Below are 23,260 nucleotides of genomic sequence, written 5' to 3'. Positions count from 1 at the left end.
TGCTCGGTAATGGAATGAGCCTTATTGGCAAGAGGTCATCAGTGGGAGCTGCGTGCTCGATGACGACAGCGTGCGCGCTTGGTTACCAGTAGGGGCTTAATGCTCGGTAATGGAATGAGCCTTATTGGAAAGAGGTCATCAGTGGGAGCTGCGTGCTCGATGACGACAGCCTGCGGGCTTCCTGAGTGGAAAAAAGTCCCAGCATAATGCTCGGCAGGTGTTTTTGTCATAATGACAAGGAGGAGTTTTACTCCGGATTTGGTACCACATGCATATGCATAGTTGAGTCTCATTCATCATCGTCTGTCTTTATAGTTATGTTATCATTCATGTGTCACATTACTTATATATGGATTGTGGTTGAATGAATGAATTACTTTGTTGTATGATTCTTGATGTTACTTGTTGGCATTACTATAATTGTCATGCTTTCATTATGAATTATATTCTCACCCTTCTGCTGATTTGATGCTTGAGTGGCATCCTGCAGATTAGCCGCTTTGGGAGTCTTTTGGAAGAGGTAGTTCTCCAGTTGGTCTTGTCGGTCGCTCTGATACGTAACACCGGGGAGTCGGGAGTCTGTTGTTATTTATTTGTATATGACTCTTTGAACATGTATATGTGATGATGTGCTGATGTGTAATGTAAACACTTTATTTTGGAAAACTCCTCTTTGAGAGTGAGAGCTATATGTATATATATATATATATATATATATATATATATATATATATATATATATATATATATATGTTCACATCTTCCGTGTGTTATGTATCATTTTATTGGCAGGTATGTATGCTTTTGGCATCGTTGATGTCCGTTTGTTTTCTAAGTGTTTGTTTGGTTACTTAGTGTAACATCCTAATTGTGTTGTATGAAATTTTAATACTCTGATATTTTCTTGCCTAAATGCTTTGGGTAGAATTGGGGTGTTACAGTATCGAACCGTGATTTGACCTACTAAGTCTAGTGTCAATCACCACTAAACCAACTAACGATTGATAAAAAAAAATTAAAATTATATTAAAAACTAAAGAAAACAATTATTTAAGGACAAATAATTTTATCAACATTTATTAAAGTACTGTAACAAATACCATCCTCACTAATTAATAATCAACTGTTATTATTATTACTTAAGTTAACTATGAGTTTATTAATAAATTTCTGACAAACAATTAGTTAACTTGTGGGGGGAAAAGCTAACTAGTTTTTAGTCAAACATTCCGATTCAAATTCTTTTGATCCAACTATTATACAAAAACACATGCTGTGAAATTTAAAATATTTAATATTACTTATATTTGAACTAAAAATAATTATTACATTTGCCGAGCTCCTCCTAGATAAATAAAATTTGTTAAGTATATACATTATTATATGTGTCTAAATTAGTTAACGTTTATAAATTATTAAGAAAAAGAAAGTTGCTTAAAAGAAACAATCTCATTCCAAGTATATACATTATTATATGTGTCTAAATTGAGTAGGTTAATCTTACATTTAAATTTCCGAACTTGACATCTGTATCCAATTATCCACTCCATAAAATATCAAAGAAACAAAATTCCATAAACAAACATACTATACCCCAACCGAGAGAGACCAACCAACCATACCCGCATAACCCGTTCCTTGCTTCCGCCATCACAACGCAACGCAACCACCAACCAACAATGCCCCACCGTGGCTCATCGCCACCGTTAATCAGCCTCCCACTCCTCATCATTCTACTTCCCATCCTCACCTTAACCCTCCTCTTCCTCGCCGTACCTCCGCTTCTCTCCGCTGCCACCAACGTCCTCCAACACTCCCCTGTTAAAACCACCTGGAACTGGAACTGGAACTCCTTCAACATTATCCTCGTCTTTGTCGCCATCCTCTTCGGTGTTTTCGCTAGACGAAACGACGACGAATCGTCACCACAGCCAAGCCCCACCGTTCCCGATCATAGCCATGCCTTCCGCAGAGTTTCGGTATCTTCTGAAAGAGCTGAAACTAGTGGTGGTTACGAATCGCAACAATGGTTTGGATTCTCTAATGATGAAACTCCAAACCGGTTGCCGTCACCGGTTACCGGTGTTAACCGGTTGAGAAGAAGTAGTAGTTCTTACCCAGATCTACGTCAGATGGAAACCGATGATTCACGTTACAAGTTTCGTTTCTTTGATGATTTCGAAATCGAGAAACAGTTCCGTTCACCGTCTACAGCAACATTTTCCACACCAAATCACCGTAAACAGTTGCCGGAATATGGAATTCAATCAGAAGAGCAACTTGAAGAGCAAGTTCACGTTAAGGAAATTCCTGTAGATACCTTTCAAATTCGTCCTTCTCCGGTGAAGTCATCCTCACCTCCTCCGCCACCGCCTCCTCCACCGGCTTCGACTAGGAGACATTCACAACGTATCCACCAGACAGTAGAGAGTAGGAGCGAGATAACGGAGGTTGAAGATCCTGAGTTCACGAGGATTGATTCTCCGCCACCGACAACCACGCCTCCGCGCCCGTCGGTGAAGACTCGATCGGAGCAGAAACACGGAAAGAATGAGAGAAGGAAAAGTAACGTGAAGAGAGAGATAGCAATGGTTTGGGCTTCGGTACTTTCTAATCAAAGAAAGCGAAAGAAGAAAGAGAGACCAAGAAACCATCATAATCACCATTATGATAATGTTGAGGATTTAACAAACAACACAACGGCGCCGCCGGTGACTCCGCCGCCACCTCCTCCACTGCCTCCACCTTCGGTTTTTCAAAGTATATTTAGAAAGGGGATGGGCAAGAGTAAGAAAATCCATTCAGTACATTCAGTCCCAGCGCCACCTCCTCCTCCGCCGTCAAGGAGATCGTCTAAGCCGAAGAATCAAATCCCCCAGCCTCCACTGACTCCTCCACCGTCAAGGAGATCGTCTAAGCCGAAGAATCAAATCCCCCAGCCTCCACTGACTCCTCCACCGTCAAGGAGATCTTCTCAACCTCAGAATCAAATCCCCCAGCCTCCACCAACACCACCTCGCCAGGGAAGCCGCACCAAACCGCCATTGCCAAACAAATCGACCAGCTTCATCAATGACACCTTAAACAGCGGCAACCAGTCGCCTCTGATCCCCATTCCACCGCCTTTACCACCGTTTAAGATTCCTGCAATGAAATTCGAACTTCGCGGGGATTTTGTTAAGATACTTAGTAACCAGAGCTCGAGGTGTACTTCGCCCGAGCGAGAGCACATTGATGGAGAAGTTTCAGAAACCACCACCGTTACAAACTCCGGTATGATTCATAACAGCAACGCGAGTGTGCATGTTTTCTGTCCGAGCCCTGACGTGAATGCGAAGGCTGCAACATTCATTGCTCGTCTCAGGGGAGAATGGAGGCTACAAAAGCTCAACTCCATCAAGGAGAAAGGCAATGGCTCATTGCCTTTTGCAAGGGATTCCACACACTAAACTATAGTTACATAATTCACTCGTCTCCATAGAAAACTTAGAATTCGTTCGCGAGTTGAGGCCAAGTCGGCCACATTTGATCACAATTTATGGTCTGTGATCACAATCTCGACAGCAACATAATACTTTTCAATGTTTTCGCGACTGCAGTTGAGGCCAACTCGGCCACATTTGATCGCAAGTCTTCGCTATACTAAGAACTGCGACGAGACTGCAACAGCAATGTAAAAATGCATATTAAGAAACTGGGCTCTAGTTATGGCTTTTTTTGTTCAACTATTAGAGTCTAGTGAACAATTTTTTTGAGATTTTGAGTTTTGGTTTGCTTGGTTTTGTGGATTGATAATGATCCAAGGTTTTTAGTTACTATGGTCTTATAAAGATCATACATTAGAAATGAAGTAAAACTGATTTGTATAGGAAGATAGCTGAGGTGAAGCTCTAATTCTGTTTTTGATGTGTTATTAGAGCTTCTACCAGATTTATTGAGAGTGCGAACATATGTTTTGTTACAGCTTGTATGTTTCTAAAATATGCAGCAATGAGTATGTGATTGTATTAGACTATTTGTTGAATAAATGTGTGATTTACTAGTTGATATATGAAGCTAATTGAACTAGTGTGATTATGCAAAAGAAATATACCAAACATACTCAGACTTGTTAAAAAGGTATTTTTGACAGAGTGAAGATTTGTTACTTGTAAGCCGGGTTTTGCTTTTCAAAGGAGACTATACTTCCTTGTCCTTGTGATGTACTTACTATACATGAAGAATTAAAGATCACAAAGAGGAAAACAAGGTTTCAATTTTCAAGCATGTACTATATAGCTTTTAAGTCTAATAAAGGGGAATCACTTTCAATAAGAAGTGGGAATCTTTGCTTTCTGTTGCCCAGTCAAATATGAAGTGGACAATTCATGCAAGCTTATCCTTGTCACCATTTTTTACATATATAGTAAAACTTTGATAATAAATGGAAATAATCCACCTCCATACAAAGTATGGAAATGAAATAATAAAAAGTAGTAGGTACAGAGTATACAAAGAAGTTGATATGGATACTGAAAAGATGTTTGTGACTGCTAAAGGCAGTTTATATAACTATGAGATCTTTTTGAATTGATTTCTGAAACAAAAAAGTGTATAATTGAATATTTGAATTAGTCAATAATTTATATTTATATATGGATTCCTCAATCATTATTTTTAATCACGTCAACAGAGGTTGAGAGAGCCTATTAAATGTTGGTTAGAAATCTGCGAGTTTTAGTTCAACTAATTTGGCTAAGCCAACATCAGCAAATGTTGTTGAGTTTGAACACAATAATGCTTACTTTAAATGTCACCCACAAACTAGAAATAAAACAGTTGCTTTAGACCTCGTTTACGGATGTCGCCTATAAAACCGAATAGTTCATTGATTGGAAGACTAAATCAGTTTAGTCAAAATCGAGTGTTAAATTATAGGATCTTACGTGCTGTGTTAAATCGTAAGATCTTACGTGCCAAGGATGCCTGATAATAGAGTAGTGGGTAGAGTAGTGGAATATGCGTTCCACTATTATTGCCGAGCTGACACAGTTTGTTAGTATTGCTTGCTTTTATATAGCAAGGTCTTTCTATCTCTCTTATTATCTAATACAATGAGTATTTTCTTTACCTTATCAAACTCTATCATGGTATCTTGAGCTTCTTTTTTTTCGATCCATGGAGTCCCTTTTTCCGTCTTCTCAGGTGAAACTTTCTCACCTGATTTATGTTAAACTTGATGACAAAAATTTCAAACAATGGAAGCAACAGATTGATGGTGTTGTACGTGGTCACCGTCTTCAACGGTTTGTCACTGTTCCTGTGATTCCATCTCCATCTCCTCCAGATCCTGCATCTCACAGTGCTTTTCTGGAGTGGGAACAACAAGATGCTCTCATCTGCACCTGGCTTCTTTCCACCATCTCTGATTCCCTTCTTCCCAAACTTGTTGAGTGTACACACTCGTGGCAGGTTTGGACGGAGGTTCACCGCTACTTTGACACACTGCTCTCCACCAAAGCACGTCAGTTACGATCCGAGCTTCGTCGTCTCACAAAAGGACCGCTCACAATTGAGGAACTTCTGAAGCGCACTCGTGAGATCAGTGAGTCGCTCGTTTCGATTGGGGATCCTGTTCCTCTTCGTAACCTAATCGAAATTGTGCTTGATTCCCTTCCTGAAGAATACGACTCCATTGTCGCCGCCGTCAACAGTAAAGATGAGTTGAGTTCCTTGGATGAACTTGAGTCGTCTTTGCTTGCTCATGAGTCGCGTCTTGAGAAACATCGCAAAGCTGCTGTTGCGGAGTCGGCGACGGTGAATCTCACTCAGGCCGCGTCGTCCCCTGCGTCTGCTGCCACGGATCAAGTCTCTACTGAAGTGTTTCCTCAAGGAACGAGTTACACCAATGCTAATGCTGAGAACCATACCTATGGCTCGCGTGGAGGTCGTTTTGGTCGTGGAGGCGGTCGTTTTGGTCGTGGTGGAGGTCATTTTGCCAAACAGTCATGTCAAATTTGTCACAAGTCTGGTCATGATGCTTCAGTATGCTATTATCGTTACTCAAATGGTGTTGGTTATCCTCAACAAAGAGCTCCATTCAATCCATTTCCTGTGGCTCCTCGTGCTATGTATCTTGTGCAATTTGCTTATGGTTCACCCAGAGCTGCACCTCCTAGATCCACAGCACCTCACGCACCACAGGCCTTTTATGCAGGTACTGAAGCTAGCAACAATAATCAATGGTGGTATCCTGACTCCGGTGCTTCTCATCATGTTACTCCTGAGGCTTCTAATGTGTCTGACTCTGCTTCTGTGCCTGGATCTAAGCAAGTCTTCATAGGAAATGGCCAAGGTTTGTCTGTCAATTCTGTTGGTTCCATGTCTTTCTCTTTACCACACAAACCTCACCTATCCCCCACTCTTAGGAATCTTTTACATATCCCTCAAATTACCAAAAATCTCATGAGTGTGAGCAAATTTGCTCAAGATAATAATGTGTTTTTTGAATTTCATTCTAAATTTTGTGTTGTTAAATCTCAGACTACTTCTGAAGTATTGCTCAGTGGTCATGTTGGAGATGATGGTCTCTATAAGTTTCCTAATCCTGCTGCATCTCCAGTGTCAAAGTCTTGTCCCAGTCTTAATTCTTGTAGTACTAGCAGTAGGTTTATGGGTTCCCCTGCAATAAGCAGTTCTAATTCTTCAAATTATATGTCAAATCCTACTATTCCTTGTAATGACTCTTTAAATAATAATATTACAAGTACTTTTCTTAATTCCTCTCTTAATTCTGCCACTGCTAGCACTGACTTATCCTCATCTCACTCTAATAGCTCTGCTGCAATAGCAACTAATCAATATGTTCTGTGGCATACTAGATTAGGCCACCCTAATCATCATGCTCTTGTTGCAATCCTAAAACTCTGTAATCTTGCTATCCCTTCTAAACCACCTACAGAAATGTGTCATGCCTGCTGTATTGGCAAATCTCATAGATTGCCTTCCTCTTTGTCTACTACTGTCTACACTCATCCCTTTGAATTTGTTGTTTGTGATCTCTGGGGTCCAGCTCCTATGCAATCTTCAAGTGACTACACTTACTTTCTAACTTGTGTAGATGCCTTTTCTAGATTTGTTTGGGTCTTTCCTCTCAAACTCAAGTCTGATACCATGCTTCAGTTCATTCAATTTAAGAAAATGGTTGAACTACAATTCAATTGTTCCATTAAGTGTGTCCAAACTGATGGAGGAGGAGAGTTTAGACCTCTCACCAAGTATCTCACAAACTTAGGAATTGTTCATAGGTTCACTTGTCCTCATACACACCATCAAAATGGTCTTGTAGAACGCAAACATAGACAAATTGTTGAAACTGGTCTAACTCTTCTAGCTCAGTCCACTCTTCCTTTGAAATTTTGGGATCATGCCTTTGTTACTGCAGCCTATCTTATCAACAGAATTCCCAGCCCTACCCTTAACAATACCTCTCCTTACTACAAATTACTCAACAAACCTCCTGATTATTCCACTCTTAAGGTTTTTGGCTGTGCCTGTTATCCCTTTCTGCGCCCTTATAACTCTCATAAGCTAGATTATAGATCTCAACAATGTCTCTTTCTTGGTTATTCCTCCTCTCACAAAGGCTACAAGTGTCTTGCCTCTGATGGCCATATCTACATCTCTAAGGATGTTGTTTTTCATGAAGCCTTGTTTCCCTATTCTTCCTTATTTCCTGAGTCTTCTAACTCCTCTGATCCTTCATCTGTTTCCTTTAGTGCTCCATCTGTGCCTCCTACTCCATCTGCTGGCAGTCAGTCCATAGCTTCTCTCTCTCAGTCCAACTCTCCTTCCCTTTCTTCCTATAACCCTGCTACTAATCACAACCCTATTCCTGGTTCTTCCTCTTTCCATAATGCTGTCTCTTCTCCTGAATCTTCAACCTCTGCTAGTCAGCAGTTGGTCACCCCTATTCCTGAGTCTCTTACTGCTATTTATACTCCCTCTCTTTCTATCTCCCCTCCCCTTATCCTCACTGATCCAGCTGAAACCAGCACTATTTCCCCTTCTTCCTCTCATAATCCTTCTGAACATTCCAGCTCAAGCTCTAATCCCAGCCCTCCTGATTTACCTTTACCTTTCATTCACCCTCAAAATGTGCATCCTATGCAAACTAGAGCCAAAAGAGGCATCACTCAACCTAGATTACATCCTACCCTTCTTTTAACACACATGGAACCCATTTCTGTTGGTCAGGCCTTGGCTGCTCCTCATTGGTTTCAGACAATGCAAGAAAAGTATCAGGCACTGCCGAGGAATCAGACATGGACATTGGTGAAAGCTCCTACTTCCAAGAAACCTATTGGTTGTAAGTGGGTTTCCAGAACAAAGGAAACCCCTGATGGCTCTATAAACAGTTACAAGGCCAGATTAGTGGCTAAGGGATTTCATCAAAGAGCTGGCAGTGATTTTCAAGAGACTTTCTCACTTGTTATTAAACTTGTAACAGTCAGAATTGTTTTAACCATTGTTGTTAGTAACAAGTGGACCATCCACCAGATAGATGTTAACAATGCTTTCCTCAATGGCACTCTTGAAGAGGAAGTGTTCATGCAGCAGCCTCCTGGTTTTGAAGCAGCTGACAAGTCTCTAGTGTGTAAATTAAACAGGGCTATTTATGGTTTAAAACAGGCCCCCAGGGCCTGGTTTGATAAACTGAAGAGTGCTCTAGTTCAACTTGGTTTTCAAGCAAGCAAGTGTGACCCTAGCCTCTTTCTTCTACATCAAGGCAAGCTTCAAGTCATGATTTTGGTTTATGTTGATGACATTATTGTCACAGGCAGTTCAGTTCCTTTTATCAACTCTCTAATCAAGCACCTCAACAACAAATTTTCACTAAAACAATTGGGACAACTTGATTACTTCTTAGGTCTTGAAGTCTCTCATCTCCCTAATGGTTCCTTGCTTTTATCCCAAACCAAGTATGTTTCTGACCTCCTAACTAAACTCAACATGCTCAATGCTAATGGGATGCCAACTCCCATGGTTTCCAACAGCGAATTATCCAAAATTGGCTCAGCTGCTGTTGAAGATCCCACTCAGTTTAGGTCAGTTGTTGGTGCACTGCAATATGCCACTTTAACTATGCCTGAAAGGATCTAGAGGTTTGTCAGTTTTTATCCAATCCTCTAGAGAATCATTGGAAGGCAATCAAAAGGATCTTGAGGTACTTAAGTGGCACACTGCATCATGGCTTACTTATTCAACCTGCCCATGTTCAGCAGCCCATGCAACTATTAGGTTTTTGTGATGCAGATTAGGCATCAGATCCTGATGACAGAAGGTCTACTTCAGGGGCCTGCATCTATCTTGGTCCAAATGCTGTTTCCTGGTGGTCCAAGAAGCAGCAACTTGTTGCTAGATCCAGTGCTGAAGCAGAGTATCGCAATATGGCTCAATTGGCTGCTGAGCTTATTTGGATTCAGTCTTTACTTCAGGAACTCCACTGCTCTGTTCAGGTGCCTAGGATTCTATGTGACAACTTGAGCACTGTCACTCTTGCTCATAATCCTATTCTACACAACAGAACCAAGCATATGGAACTGGATATATTCTTTCTAAGAGAGAAGGTTCTCAGCAAACACCTCTCTGTAGCCCATGTTCCAACTCAAGATCAATGGGCTGACATTCTGACTAAACCCTTATCTGCTGCCAAATTTGTACCTCTGCGCTCTAAGTTGCGTGTGTTAGACAGAATTGCCTTGAAACACCCACCAGCAGATTCTAAGGGGGACTTATAGAGTAGTGATATAATATAATAGAATAAGTGTGACTATAGTGGTCATGTGACTATAGTACAGTAGTGGGTAGAGTAGTGGAATATGCGTTCCACTATTATTGCTGAGCTGGCATAGTTTGTTACAATTTGTTAGTATTGCTTGCCTTTATATAGCAAACTCTTTGTATCTCTCTTATTATGTAATACAATGAGTATTTTCTTTACCTTATCAAACTCTATCACCTGAGAATTCTGGTGTGGTTAAAATCAAGCTATTTGAATAAGATCGTAAATAAAATAAAACGTGTTAGGCCTGTTTTTTAGCCTGAACCATAATTACCATGTTTTCGTATGTGTGTATAAATATATATGAGATTACCATTTTCCCCTTCATGAGGATCTTATGTATCATACTAAGAATCCGAGTTTTACAATCTTTCACAAGCTGACGACCTACTTAACAACGGGTACTTGAGTACATTGACTAAGACAACTATACCAAAGTATTATATAATAAGAAACAAGAAATAACCATTAGACCAAAAGAATGTGGAGTGCAAGAAGAAAAAGTGATAATATACATTGGTGTATCCCATTTCACTAGCATTTTTAAAACCATAGTAAACCTACAACCTCAACTAGTAATACTAGGTGCAAAACAGAATTGTTGAACTTCCTATCATTTAACTTCATCATCATCTATGATTGATCATTTTGAATTGGAACAGTTTGCATCTCTGACTTCTTTTTCTCCTTGAGAATTACCTGCCTTGGCATTACCTCTAATAGAAAGCCTGCTCCATTCCACACGGATGCAGAAACCTTCAGTAGTTGGAAAACCAATGACAGCTCATACGACAAAAATATCGGAACAGTCAGCGCCATTGTTGCCACTGTAAACATTCCTTGAAGAAGAATGAACATTAACAAGCGGTTTTGATCCCCGAGCAAACCGCTTAGGCGCCACCACATGTTGTTTGCTTTCTGAGCTTTTTTCGAAAGTTCCCTATGAAAAAGTATGGCCAATAACGGTCAAAATTCAGCTAACGTGGTCGCAATCATGATAGTTAAAAGTCTAGTATATTTGGCAAAACGGAATGAGAGGAAACTGTTTGTTACCTGTAGGAAGTCATGACTTCAGGATCTCTTAAGAACCGCTGTCGACGTAAGACATTGACAATGAGGAAGTAAAGAACCTGCCACAGGGTGTAAACTATTAAGGGAACGAAAAACAGCCATGTACAGAGATAGGATTTATCTTCGACATAAGGCCATGTAACTCTTGCGGCAGCTCCCTCTGGTCTCATGGCTTCTAGGGTCTCGGGATTCCACCATCGAATGGTAAAGAAAACCAATCCTGAATAAAAAATCGGTTCATTAAAGATGTGACGAAAATAAAAAATTAATGCTTAAAGAATCATGTCACAAGCCCATTCCAGATGTAGCATCTCTCTCTATTATTGTCATGTTCATGTAGATTGTCAAGTTCGTATGAGTTTACCAAAAAGAGAATTTAAGTGAGTTAAATCGTAATAGAAGCCAATGGTTTTCCAAAAAGAAAGAATAGTAAAATTGGTAGGTGTAACATACCAGGTAAAAGATGGATAAGAACACTGACGATTTTGTCAACAGAACTGAATACCAGACTGCAACGCCAAACAATCAAAGCCCATGCTAACGGCCCCTGCAACAGAAGCACTTAAATAAGTTACAACATCCACGATTAACCATTTGTGTACTAAGATGTCAAATTACCAGGGAATAAAATGCTCACCTCAGCAAATGAAAAGCAAACCAGAAAAAGCTTTTCATTCTTTGGATAAAAGAGAAGGTAAACCAAGAAAATTGTATTCGCATAGTAGCAAAAGTCCTGAAACACGTGAACAATAATTCAATAACCTTATTCCTATTAACTATGTTTCTACAGAAGCATCTGAAAAATCTTGTTAACTTTATCTTATGAATCATGATAATGGTAATGACAACAATGAGAGAGTACTCCAATGATTGTAATCAGCAATGGAATTGAATTGAAACACGGTTTAAATAAACAAGCCCTCTTCCAATGACTTTCTACCATGTGTCTCATACAACATTTAACCCAAAAAATAGACTTTTTGACAGTACAAGTAACATCATATATGGTTTAGGGATCCAGATGAACTTTTGTCACTGCATCATAAAGTTACACGCAGAAAATAATCTTAGACATTTTATACATTTACCAAATCAGCTTTAAATAATCTATCATTAATTTAGATTGGAGAGTTGAGATCGGTAACCATGTCACACATTTACTGCAGGGAATCCGATCCCGATCAAGGGCAAAATTAGTTGGTGGCCTTTGGCTGCCATGGCTACCCCCAAATAGTTATCTCCAATTTAATTTTTATGAAAAATCATTTGACGGTTCCCTAGTTTTCGATGTCTAGTCTTTAATGGATTTCATAGAAGTAGAAGGACGTATCGTGCTTATAAATAATAATCACACAATCTTTAGTTTATGCTTTTTTGTATATTGACCCCCTCTTGCATTGTTTCTTGGGTAGCTTATAGGATCAATCTAGTATCACCGAGGAATTTAATGGTAAATTGACATAAACGAGAGGGATGAACACTCTTATATTGATTTTGGCATAACAAACAGAATCAAAGTGGTTCTAATGCGGATTAAAGTGTATTAAAAGTAATAAAAATGACATAATAAATGATAGGCTAGTCAGTTTGAGAAGCCTAGAATCTCCCAAGAATAACTTTCAATTCTAGTTTGCCCACTCCCGTGCAAGTTCCTTCTTTTTATTCAACTACTGCCAATTTCTCTATCCTCGCCCACACCCGACTTAGCCCACTCAACAGGTAGTTATTAGTGGAATTGTCCCTGCTTCCCCCTATTCTTTTCTCTCATGTACACCCTTTCACAGAGCTTGGAAAACCATGTAGCTTCACTACTTCAACTTTTCATCAGCTTGTACCTCTTCCAGCCCTTCCCACACTTCACATTGAACTGTAGTAATTGTAGCATATTGCATCTGTTGAGATAAAGCATTTGTTGCACTATTTTCTTTACCCGGTTTATGCTTGATTTCGAAACTATAGCCCATTAATTTTGAAACCATTTTTGTTGCTCTTCTCCCATGATCTTTTGCTCAGTTAAGAACCATAAACTTTTCTGATCAGAGTGGGACCCTTGAAATGTTTCCCTAGCAAATATGGTCTCCATTTTTTAATAGCTATGACAATAGCCATGAGTTCTCTCTCATACACAAACATTGTCAGACAGATCCCCCAATTAAAACTATATTTCTTCAGTAATTGAGTCATAGGCCATGCTAATTTCCCATAATTCTTCACAAATTTCCTGTAATACCCAGTCAAATCCTCTATGTCCTTCTACGTCAGCACTATAAATAAATATATCATAAAAAAGGACATAACTGTTCCCCAAGTTCATCCGGCCACCATGGTGTCTGGGGACATAATTGTCTCTGCTCCGGTGGCTTTGCTAACAATGTTCCGTCACTTCCTTCATCCTCATCGCCATCTCTTCCTTTCCTTCCCGGATCTTTTACTCTCCTCCAACGAGGACATTCCCTCCGTTCCAGCAACAACAGACGAACCTATTCCATCATCATCTCCACATTTCCTAACCTCTGATATATCACATCAACATGATTCTCCATGTTGTTCCTTGTTACAACCATCCACTGTGCAGCAGAACCCAAGGCTCTGGATACCAAATTGATAGGATCAATCTAGTTACAGCGAGGAACTTAATGGTAAATTGACATACTGATTTTGGCATAGCAAACAGAATCATAATGGCTCTTATGTGGATTAGAGTATAAAAAAGTGATAAAAATGACATAATAAATGATAGGCGAGGCAGTTCGGGAAGCCTAGGATCTCCCAAGAATAACTTCCAATTTCTAGTCTGCCCATTCCCCTCCATGTTCCTTCTTTTTATTCAACTACTTCCAATTTCTCTCTCCTTATCCATACCCTACTAAGCCCACTCACCAGGTAGCTATTAGTGGAATTGTCCATGCTTCCCCCTCTTCTTTTCTCTCGCGTACACCCTCTCATAACTATCAGTAGCATGTTTTTTGTTCAGTTGTATAGTGAGTGATCCTGCCATAAATATTCTACCCATAAAACCAATAATAGATAATAAATGCCTATGAATTCTACCAAATTGTGCAAGAATAACAATGAAACTAACACCTATATAGCATCAACCCTTCAGATGATAAACCTATCTGACACCAACGCAACAATGACACCAGTGATCACATACAATCACTAATATTCTAACAAATTTATAACCCATGTGCTATGTCTATGTGTCAAGTCGGTTTCGTGTCTCGTGTTCATGTTTGTGCTTAATAGACTAATGCTCATTCAAGAAACAAAAAAACATGTGCTTCCAGAAGCAAGTAACAGTTTCAATGACACAAAAGTGCTAAATTTGAAAATCAGGTTTTGAGATAAATCTGAATTTACCAGGAGATAGTAATGCCATTTCTTGAACCTATAGTATATCCAACGAAGAGGAACAAACACAACATAGAACAAACAATAAACTAAGGGAACATCTTGAGGCCCTGTAAAAAAGAATAATATAAAATTAAACCAAAAAAAAAAAAAAAAACATCAAACTGTACATATTCGAATGATAGATTAATCAACTTACTTGCTCCTAAGAGGAAACAAAATCCACCAAAGCCAAGAACATTCAATAAATGAGTAACCTGAAGAAACAACAACAAAAAAAAAACACATCAAAAAATTGAAACTTGTTCCAGCATTGAAATACCCAAATTAAAAAAAAAATAAATAAAAGAAGACACCTTGTTGATGAAACTCTCATGTTCCTCGGCACGTTTTGCGATCTTAACCGCTTGTTTGGACAAAACCTCCTTCAAATTGAATCAAACCCAAAACAAAACCACATCAGAAAAATCAGAAACAGATAGAACATGTTGAAATCAAATGAAGAAAAAAGAAAACATGATGTGATTGGAGATCAATGGAACGGACCTTTGACCTATCCCTCAAGCGTCTTTTGGCCGCTGCAGTGGGTTCGGTATCTAGGACCTCTGTGTGATCTTCGTTTTCAGACATACTCATTAGAACAACCGAGGATTGATCGAGAAGAAAAAGTATGGTGATGTTATGGAGATTGTGAGGAGGGACAGGGATTGTTTGGTCTTTTTAAGGTTCCAGAAAAAGTAGGAATATGCTAGTGTCGTTACGTGGAATAATCTTCGTGTATAAGAAATCTAGAATTTTTTCTTTTTCTAATCAAAAGAGGGCAAAGCCCTGTATAAGAAATCTAGAATTTGATTACGCGGAAAGTTGTATAAATAATAGTGCAATTTTTTACTGCCTACTTAATATGCGCTATTTTTATTTACTTTTTTAAAATTCTCAAGTGTCTCACTTTTTGACACTATGCCATGAGGTATTTTAATATCTATATTCAGAGCTCTCAAAATGAATTATTCGATTCTAAATGGGTCGATTTTAATATCTATATTCAGAGCTTTCAAAATGGATTATTCGATTCTAAATGGGTCGATTTGGACGGGTCTTGAGTTTTTTATAGTTAGGTAAAAAAGACTCTGTGTAATATGAGCTCAAGATTTACTATCTGAGTCTGAGTCCGGCTTTAGTTAGGCTTCCGACTATTTGATCTTAAATAATTTATTTTATTTAAAAAATTAAAATAAAAACTCCATAATATTTATTATGAATAAAATTAACATGTTATTTTAAACCTAATACATTTTTAAGTACTATATTATCTCTTATAAATACTATAATGTGTTTCTAAATACAATATATGTCTAAATTGTATAAAATAATACTAGAATATTTATTATAACAGAAAAACTAATAATATGATATAACAGAAAAATTAATAATATGATAAAAAATATTTATTATATTAATGTATAATATTTAAAAGAAAAAGATTGAACATAAAATTTAGTGAAGTGAGAAAAATTAATATGTTATTTTGGAGTAAGATAATATAAATATAAATATATTTTTTAAAATTTATAATTATGCGGCCTTAATGGGCTACTCACGACCCATATGGGTTAGCCCTAATGGGTAGCACGCTTTTCAGGGTTTGGCTAAAAAGGCCCTGAAAAATAAGAGTTCTAATTTTAAGGCGCAAGCCCTATAATTTTTTGGGCTTGGCGGGCCGGCCCATATGGACTAGCCCATTTTAACCACTCTAATCCTCGGCATCCAATGGCTCAGTATTTTATTTTATTTTATTAATTGTAATGATATAAATTAATTTTTTATTAATAAAATGATTTTTTTAATCATTTTATTTAAAAAATTACTCATTTTTTACTTGATGATCTCGTGGATGAGGGACAAGATCTCATACATGATTTTGAAGCAACTGGAAAACTCATCGGAACAATGAAGTCGCCATCGAGTGTTTATTTATTCCACTAGAAGAAAAAGGAAAACATCGAGTAAAACCTAAGAGAAAACAAACAAGGGTCTTACGACCAAAAGAAAGGGTAAGGGAATCAGTTACACAAGGGGAAGGGATTAGCACCCCTCACGTCCGTCGTACTCGACATAATCCACTCTTGTTAGTTCTAAATTTATGAGTGTAAATGTCTGTAAGTACGAAGTGCGCCTAAGAGGGGGTGAATTAGGTTCTTAAAATTTGTATCGGTTTTTGGTGATATGTGATTTATTTTTCTGGTTTATGGTGAAGTTATGGAAAGAGTAAAATGCAGAAAAAGTAAATGACACGACGATATATCCTGGTTTCCCTTACAGTCCGAGAGTACTCTAGTCCTCTTTCAAACACGAAAGAGATTTTACTAGTGTAAGCAACTTACAAAAGCCTATGCAATCCACAAGAACAATCCTCTTGTGACTGACTAACAAATGATCAAGAGAACAATCCTCTCCTTGATCAAACCAAATGATTAAGAGAATAATCCTCTCTTTAATCAATCAACCCTTGCATCCAACAATCCTGGATAACAAATAATAATCAACAAATCTGAATATTTGTTTAAGTAAGAAAGTGTATGAATATGTATCAATCTATAAGAAAGATCTTCCCTTCCAAGCAAGCAATTATCAATGATAGTATAGTGCTCAATATTTATGACTTATGGTATGAATTTTTCTGGTCTTGTATGAAATACTAATGCAGAAAAACTCAATGTGAAAATTTCAATATCAATAAGCATTTTGTATGAAAATTGAGAGAGTAAGTGTATATAATTGCAAATGGAAGAGGTAAATATGAAATCTAAAAGTGAGGGTATTTATAACCTCTTAACACCTTCTAAAACAGTATGGAATCATGAAATGGTGCAATGTTCAAAGGACAAAAGAAAATGGATGTTTGGCTCTTTTGAAATGCTAAAACAATGTCACTGGTTCAGTCGTAACAAACGCCGTAACTGGTTACGCTGTACCGTTGCAGCCTAAAAGTTCAAAAAAACATTTATGTAATCGGTTACACCAAAAACCGTAACCGGTTACACTGGGAGAAAAAGCAATTCCAGAAGCAAGAAAAAGCCTGGTTGCGTGACCGTAACTAGTTACGCCTAAAACCGTAACCAGTTACGCCTAAAACCGTAACAAGTTACGTTGGAAGAAAAAACAAATTCTTTTGCTTTTTAAGACTTCTATCATGCCAAGATTCTTAGGAATGTGACTTAATAATCTTATGCAATAATGTACGGATTCTGAGCACTATTTTATCAAGACAACAACATGTTTATACCTTAAGCTCCAAATAACTTCAAATGTTGTTTTAAGAAACTTGATGCTATTTTGAGACTTGGATTGAATGCTCGTTGAATCTTTTTCTCATCCTTTCTTGAGGCTTATGCATAAATGTTGATATCATCAAAACATGAAATTGAGGAAGCTTGACTTCACATTCTCCCCCTTTTTGATGATGACAATGATAGAATCAATTTAGTAATTAGGGCAGAAAGTGACAAAAGTACACAAAATATAGTGAAAGAAAGGAATAATTCTTATTAGTAATAGAGTTCAAATGGGATCTAGTAGTACAATGATGCAGAAATGAAAGAAACAAAAGCAGGGAAATAGAAATGAGAGGCTCTTCGAGAGGCCTAGGCTCTCATAGTGGATAACTTCACTCAATTTTTGTGTGCCTCCAAATGAGTGCCTCTCCAATAATTTATTGACTCTGTCCTAGATTTCCTTTCCACTCAGCTGCTGCCACCTGGCCAGCCCATGTGCAGCCTTTAACAGAATTTGTCCTATATAGGAATATTCTCTCTCTCTCTCTCTCTCTCTCTCTCTCTCTCTCTCTCTCTCTCTCTCTCTCTCTCTCTCTCTCTCTCTCCTCTTACGTGTCCTCTCATAATATTTTACAAATCTACCAATTCTCCCCCCCCCCCCCTTCAAGACTCTCCTTGACCTCAAGGAGGAATGTTGGGAACTCAACTCTCACCTTATCTCTTAGCTACCATGAATTTTCAAAATTTGGCAGCTTTTTCCACTTGATTAAGATTTTCCACTCCCCCTGCTCATTCTTCCTAGTAGCTATCACTTCTTCAGGTTCAGGTTCTAAATGACATTCCTCAGTCATACAAGCTGGTAAGGGTTGTGATTCCATAGAAGGAATGGTTGCTTTCTTTAACAAGAAAGCATGGGAAAACTGGTTGAACCCTAGTGTCTTCATGCAATTTCATCTTATAGGCTACTGCTCCTATCTTTTGTAATACTTCATACGGACTATAGTATTAAGGAATTAATTTTTTATTCATCCTCTTAGCTAATTTCTTCATCTTGTAAGGTTGAATCTTCAAGAACACCCTCTCCCCCACTTCATACTCAACCTCTCTTCTATGTTTATTAGCTTGGTTTCTCATCATGTCTTGTGCCTTAAGCAACTGCTCTTGTAACTCCTTTAGCATAATGTTTCTTTCAGCTGTCAACTTATTGACTTCATCAACTGCTGAGAAAGAGGCATCCCCCCTGATTAGCACATGTGGTGCTCTACCATATAAAGCCTTAAAAGGGGTTGTTTTCAAGGAAGCATGATAATTTGTATTGTACTAGTATTCAGCCCAAGCTAGCCATTTAGGCCACTGTTTGGGTTTCATACAGTCACACACCTTAGATAGGTCTCTAGACACCTATTTACTACTTCAATATTCCCATCCGACTGAGGATGGTATGCATTGTTGTATTTTAACTTGGTGTCTGCCTGCTTAAATAGTTCAGACCAAAAGTGACTCAAAAATACCTTGTCTCTGTCATAGACAATAGAAATAGGAAACCCATGCAACCTTACTACCTCCTGGATAAACAGTTCAGCAATTTCCTTAGCAGTATAAGGATGGCTAACAGGTAGGAAATGAGCAAATTTGGTCAGTCTGTCCACCACCTCCATCATTGTATCTATACCTTGGACTTTAGGCAAACCTCCAATTAAGTCCATGGAGATGTCACTCCAAATTTGAGTGGGTGCTTGCAAAGGTTGTAGCATCCCTCCAGGTGTCAAAGTTTGATATTTATTTCTTTGGCATACTTCACAAGCTTGCACATAAGCTTGAATTTGCTTTCTCATCCCTTCCCAATAAACCACACTACCAATTCTTTTGTAGGTCCTTAGATACCATGAGTGCCCCCTACAGCTGTATCATGGAATTCATTCATAATCCAAGCCACCCTAAGTGAGTTCTTGGGAATTACTACTCTACTTTCATGATACAATCTCCCAATCTTCTTTATCGACCAACAACCAAATCAGACAATGATCGGAAACATCCCTACTTCCTATCAATTGACCTACAATCCCCCACGACAAAATGATATTATCGGAGACAAGAAATCTATCAATCCTACTCTTTGATTTTCCATCCCCACTAAACCAACTAAACTTCTTTACTTTACAAGAAACGTCCATTAAACCACTATCATCAATGAAATTCGAGAACTCCCTCCATTCCACGTTACTACTTTTCAAAGATTGACCCACTCTTTCTCTCTGATTCTTTACCCCATTAAAGTCTCCTCCAAAAATCCACTCCCTGTCTTGATAATTATTTTTCAATTCTAACAACCGAGACCATAATTGACGTTTTAAAGGCAAAGAAAAAGGGGAATACACATTAACAATGTAAAAGATACCTCCTTTCCAAGACACTTTCGATCCAAGATAACCTGAGCCATGAAATCTAGCTAGAATAGTAATTGTGTGTGTTCTTCAAATAGATAGTAAACCTCTTGCAGATCCGTCAGAGGCAGAAAAAGAATAGTCCATATCATCTCATCTCCACAAGCTCCTAGCTAAAGAATCAGAAACTTCCTTCAATTTAGTTTCTTGGATAAGAAAAAAATCTGGCCTGCCTTTGCTAATTATACTCCTGATCCTCTTCCTTTTAACAAGGCTGCCACCTCCCCTAATGTTTAAACTCCCAACAATCATTTAAAACAGTTTAATTGCGCATTCCTTCCTTCCGTTTTCTTTGCTTCCACTGACTGTATTTCTGAAATTTTCTTCTAAACATCCCTCCTGAAGCATCCCGACACCACTCCAATCTTAGCCAAAGCATCACACAATTTAATATCACAATCAGGTCCAAAATTAGATAATGTTCTAATGTTGCACCTAACTATATCAAAATTATCAAGATGGATACCATCAGGTTGAACACTAGAGCCGATTATGTTAGCCGATGAAGAAGGAGAAGAATGATGTGTTGTGGTACGCTTGTTCAAAGGTAAATACTGAGTCGGGACTTCTATCTCATTTGACTGGCCCATCTTTAAATGTTTAAAACTCTTTTTTATTTTCCTACTGGGCCTAGGTGGGAATTTTAATTTGGGCCCACCCACTTCAACATAATGTTTAATGCTTATTGACTTCTTTTTCCTAACCTTGCTCAATACTTCCGCCGCCCCAGAGTTTTTTTTGACAAAGAAGGATTAGGTAAAGGAGTCGTGCTATCAGGAACATGTTGTACCAAGTTTGCACCAATGGAAGGATGAAGATCTGAAAAGGTATGTTCAGAAGATATTTCAATGGACTGATGGTTTTTAACCAGTGCCTTCTTTTTAATCTCCAAAACTGGATGTAAAGCTTTATCAAAAGTCACATCCGCCTCGCTGTGGTTTGACCCTACCCCCAAAAAGTTTTATGAACATTCTGAATTTTCTGAACATTCACCTTTGAACCCGTGCATAACGTGTGCAATGCCATCTTCCTGCTTCTGCTTGTCCTCCTCATATCTTCTAAGAACATCCTCTGCTTCATTATCCGATGGACCAACCGATGCATCTAAATCCTCATCTCCAGCTTCATGTTTATCATATTTAGAAGAATCCTCAAAACTTGAGGATGAGTTTGAATCCAAAGCCTTCTCAGAGGACTTCTGAGCAATAATTCTAACCGGCCCATAAGAATCTTCCTGGAGAATCAAAGTGAATAAAGCCCCATCAATTGAAACCTTCAAGACTTTAGTGAGAAAAAAATTGGATGGAACCCTAATCATAAGCCTTGCTATATCCATGTTGCATCCAGACACAGTGTTCTCGTCCACATAAATGTAAGTTCCAATTTGGTTGGCTAAAATTTCGAAGAAATCTGTACTCTAAGCATGACAAGGAACACCATAGACTCTAACCCAAACCACCCTCTCCGAATCAACTTCATTTTCCTGCCACGGTCTTATTGATTTGAACCATTGTTGCCATCACCATCTACCTTCATCTATCAACTCTTGAATGATCCCTTCCTCTATTTCCTCAAGCAAGCAAAGATTCGCCCACATTAGATGGACTTTGATTGAGAAATAACCTTCGATTTCTAAGTGTGTTTGGATGTTGTACGACTCTCCCGGAAACAATACCTCCCCAATAAATGACTTCTTCCACCTGTCCCTTAACACTAAGCCTGATAAATAACTAAAGGAAGAAGACGTATCCTGGGAATCTTTCTTCTTTACTCCCCCATGAACAACATCAACAAAAGATTTGGAACTCTCAACCAATCTATTAGTATAAGTCGAAACCACCACCCTACGCCCTTCATCGCGATTCTGCAGCTCACCTACTCTCCCTTGCCATCCACTCCTATTTAATTTAGGTTGATTAGCATGAATTTTTCCCATCTATCAAAATGTTATCAAGCCTCACCGCTGTCATCCTTGAAGGATAGAAAAACACTTAGAAAGGGGGGGTTTGAATAAGTGTAGCTTTAAAAAAACTTGACAGATAAAAATAAATTGCACAGTTATTTTTATCCTGGTTCGTTGTTAACTAAACTACTCTAGTCCACCCCCGCAGAGATGATTTACCTCAACTGAGGATTTAATCCACTAATCGCACGGATTACAATGGTTCTCCACTTAGTCAGCAACTAAGTCTTCCAGAGTCTTCTGATCACACACTGATCACTCCAGGAACAACTGCTTAGATACCCTCTAAGACTTTTCTAGAGTATACTGATCCACACGATCACTCTAGTTACAACCTGCTTAGATAACCTCTAAGACTTCCTAGAGTATTCTGATCCACACGATCACTCTAGTTCCTTACAACTTAATGTAATCAATTCTAAGAGTATTACAAATGCTTCTTAAAAGCTATAATCACAAACTGTGATATTTCTCTTAACGTTTAAGCTTAATCTCACTAATATATTACAACAGCAATGTAGTGAGCTTTGATGAAGATGAAGATTCTGAGCTTTGAATTTGAACAGCGTTTCAGCAAGTTTAATATGAGTTGTTTTGGTGCAGAATCGTTAACCTTGCTTCTCATCAGAACTTCATATTTATAGGCGTTGGAGAAGATGACCGTTGAGTGCATTTAATGCTTTGCGTGTTCCGTACAGCATCGCATTTAATGTTATACGCTTTTGTCAACTACCTCGAGCCTTGTTCACGCTGTGTCTACTGACGTAGCCTTTAGTAGCTTTTAACGTTCCTTTTGTCAGTCAGCGTAGCTTGCCACTTGTACTTTCTTCTGATCTGATGTTTGTGAATACAACGTTTGAATATCATCAGAGTCAAACAGCTTGGTGCAAAGCATCTTCTGATCTTCTGACCTTGAAGTGCTTCTGAGCGTGATACCATCAGAACTTCAGTGCTTCTGTTCTCTTGTTCTTCTGATGCTTCCATAGACCCATGTTCTGATTCTGCTTCGACCATCTTCTGATGTCTTGCCAGACCATGTTCTGATGTTGCATGCTGAACCCTTTGAGACAAAGCTTCTGAGCGCTGAATTATGCATACTCTTTATATATTTCCTGAAAAGGAAATTGCATTGGATTAGAGTACCATATTATCTTAAGCAAAATTCATATTATTGTTATCATCAAAACTAAGATAATTGATCAGAACAATTCTTGTTCTAACAATCTCCCCCTTTTTGATGATGACAAAAACATATATAAATGATATGAATTTGCGATCAGAAAGAACAGACGGCAAAAGACAAATTACACAGCTATAGCATAAGCATATG

General features: G+C 38.4%; 2 protein-coding genes across 2 annotated transcripts; one reads left to right on the top strand and one right to left on the bottom strand.

Annotated features, from left to right (window-relative positions):
- Window positions 1-1,508: 1,508 nt before the first annotated feature.
- On the top strand, window positions 1,509-4,051 carry LOC131595036 (uncharacterized). The gene is made up of 2 exons (XM_058867258.1): window positions 1,509-2,880; window positions 2,941-4,051. The coding sequence occupies exons 1-2, from the start codon at window positions 1,680-1,682 to the stop codon at window positions 3,447-3,449; spliced, it is 1,710 nt and encodes a 569-aa protein (XP_058723241.1). The 5' UTR covers window positions 1,509-1,679; the 3' UTR covers window positions 3,450-4,051.
- A 6,186-nt stretch (window positions 4,052-10,237) lies between these two features.
- Window positions 10,238-15,046, bottom strand: LOC131595035 (glycerophosphocholine acyltransferase 1). The gene is made up of 8 exons (XM_058867257.1): window positions 14,795-15,046; window positions 14,605-14,673; window positions 14,448-14,505; window positions 14,258-14,358; window positions 11,532-11,627; window positions 11,348-11,441; window positions 10,877-11,114; window positions 10,238-10,763 (listed from the first exon to the last, which is right to left on the bottom strand). The coding sequence occupies exons 1-8, from the start codon at window positions 14,882-14,884 to the stop codon at window positions 10,457-10,459; spliced, it is 1,053 nt and encodes a 350-aa protein (XP_058723240.1). The 5' UTR covers window positions 14,885-15,046; the 3' UTR covers window positions 10,238-10,456.
- Between the last annotated feature and the right edge of the window lie 8,214 nt (window positions 15,047-23,260).

This window comes from Vicia villosa, linkage group LG4 (genome assembly GCF_029867415.1).
Source record: "Vicia villosa cultivar HV-30 ecotype Madison, WI linkage group LG4, Vvil1.0, whole genome shotgun sequence".
NCBI lineage: Eukaryota > Viridiplantae > Streptophyta > Magnoliopsida > Fabales > Fabaceae > Vicia > Vicia villosa.
The sequence above is the reverse complement of the archived record's forward strand: the minus strand, read 5'-3'. Positions and strand labels throughout refer to the sequence as shown.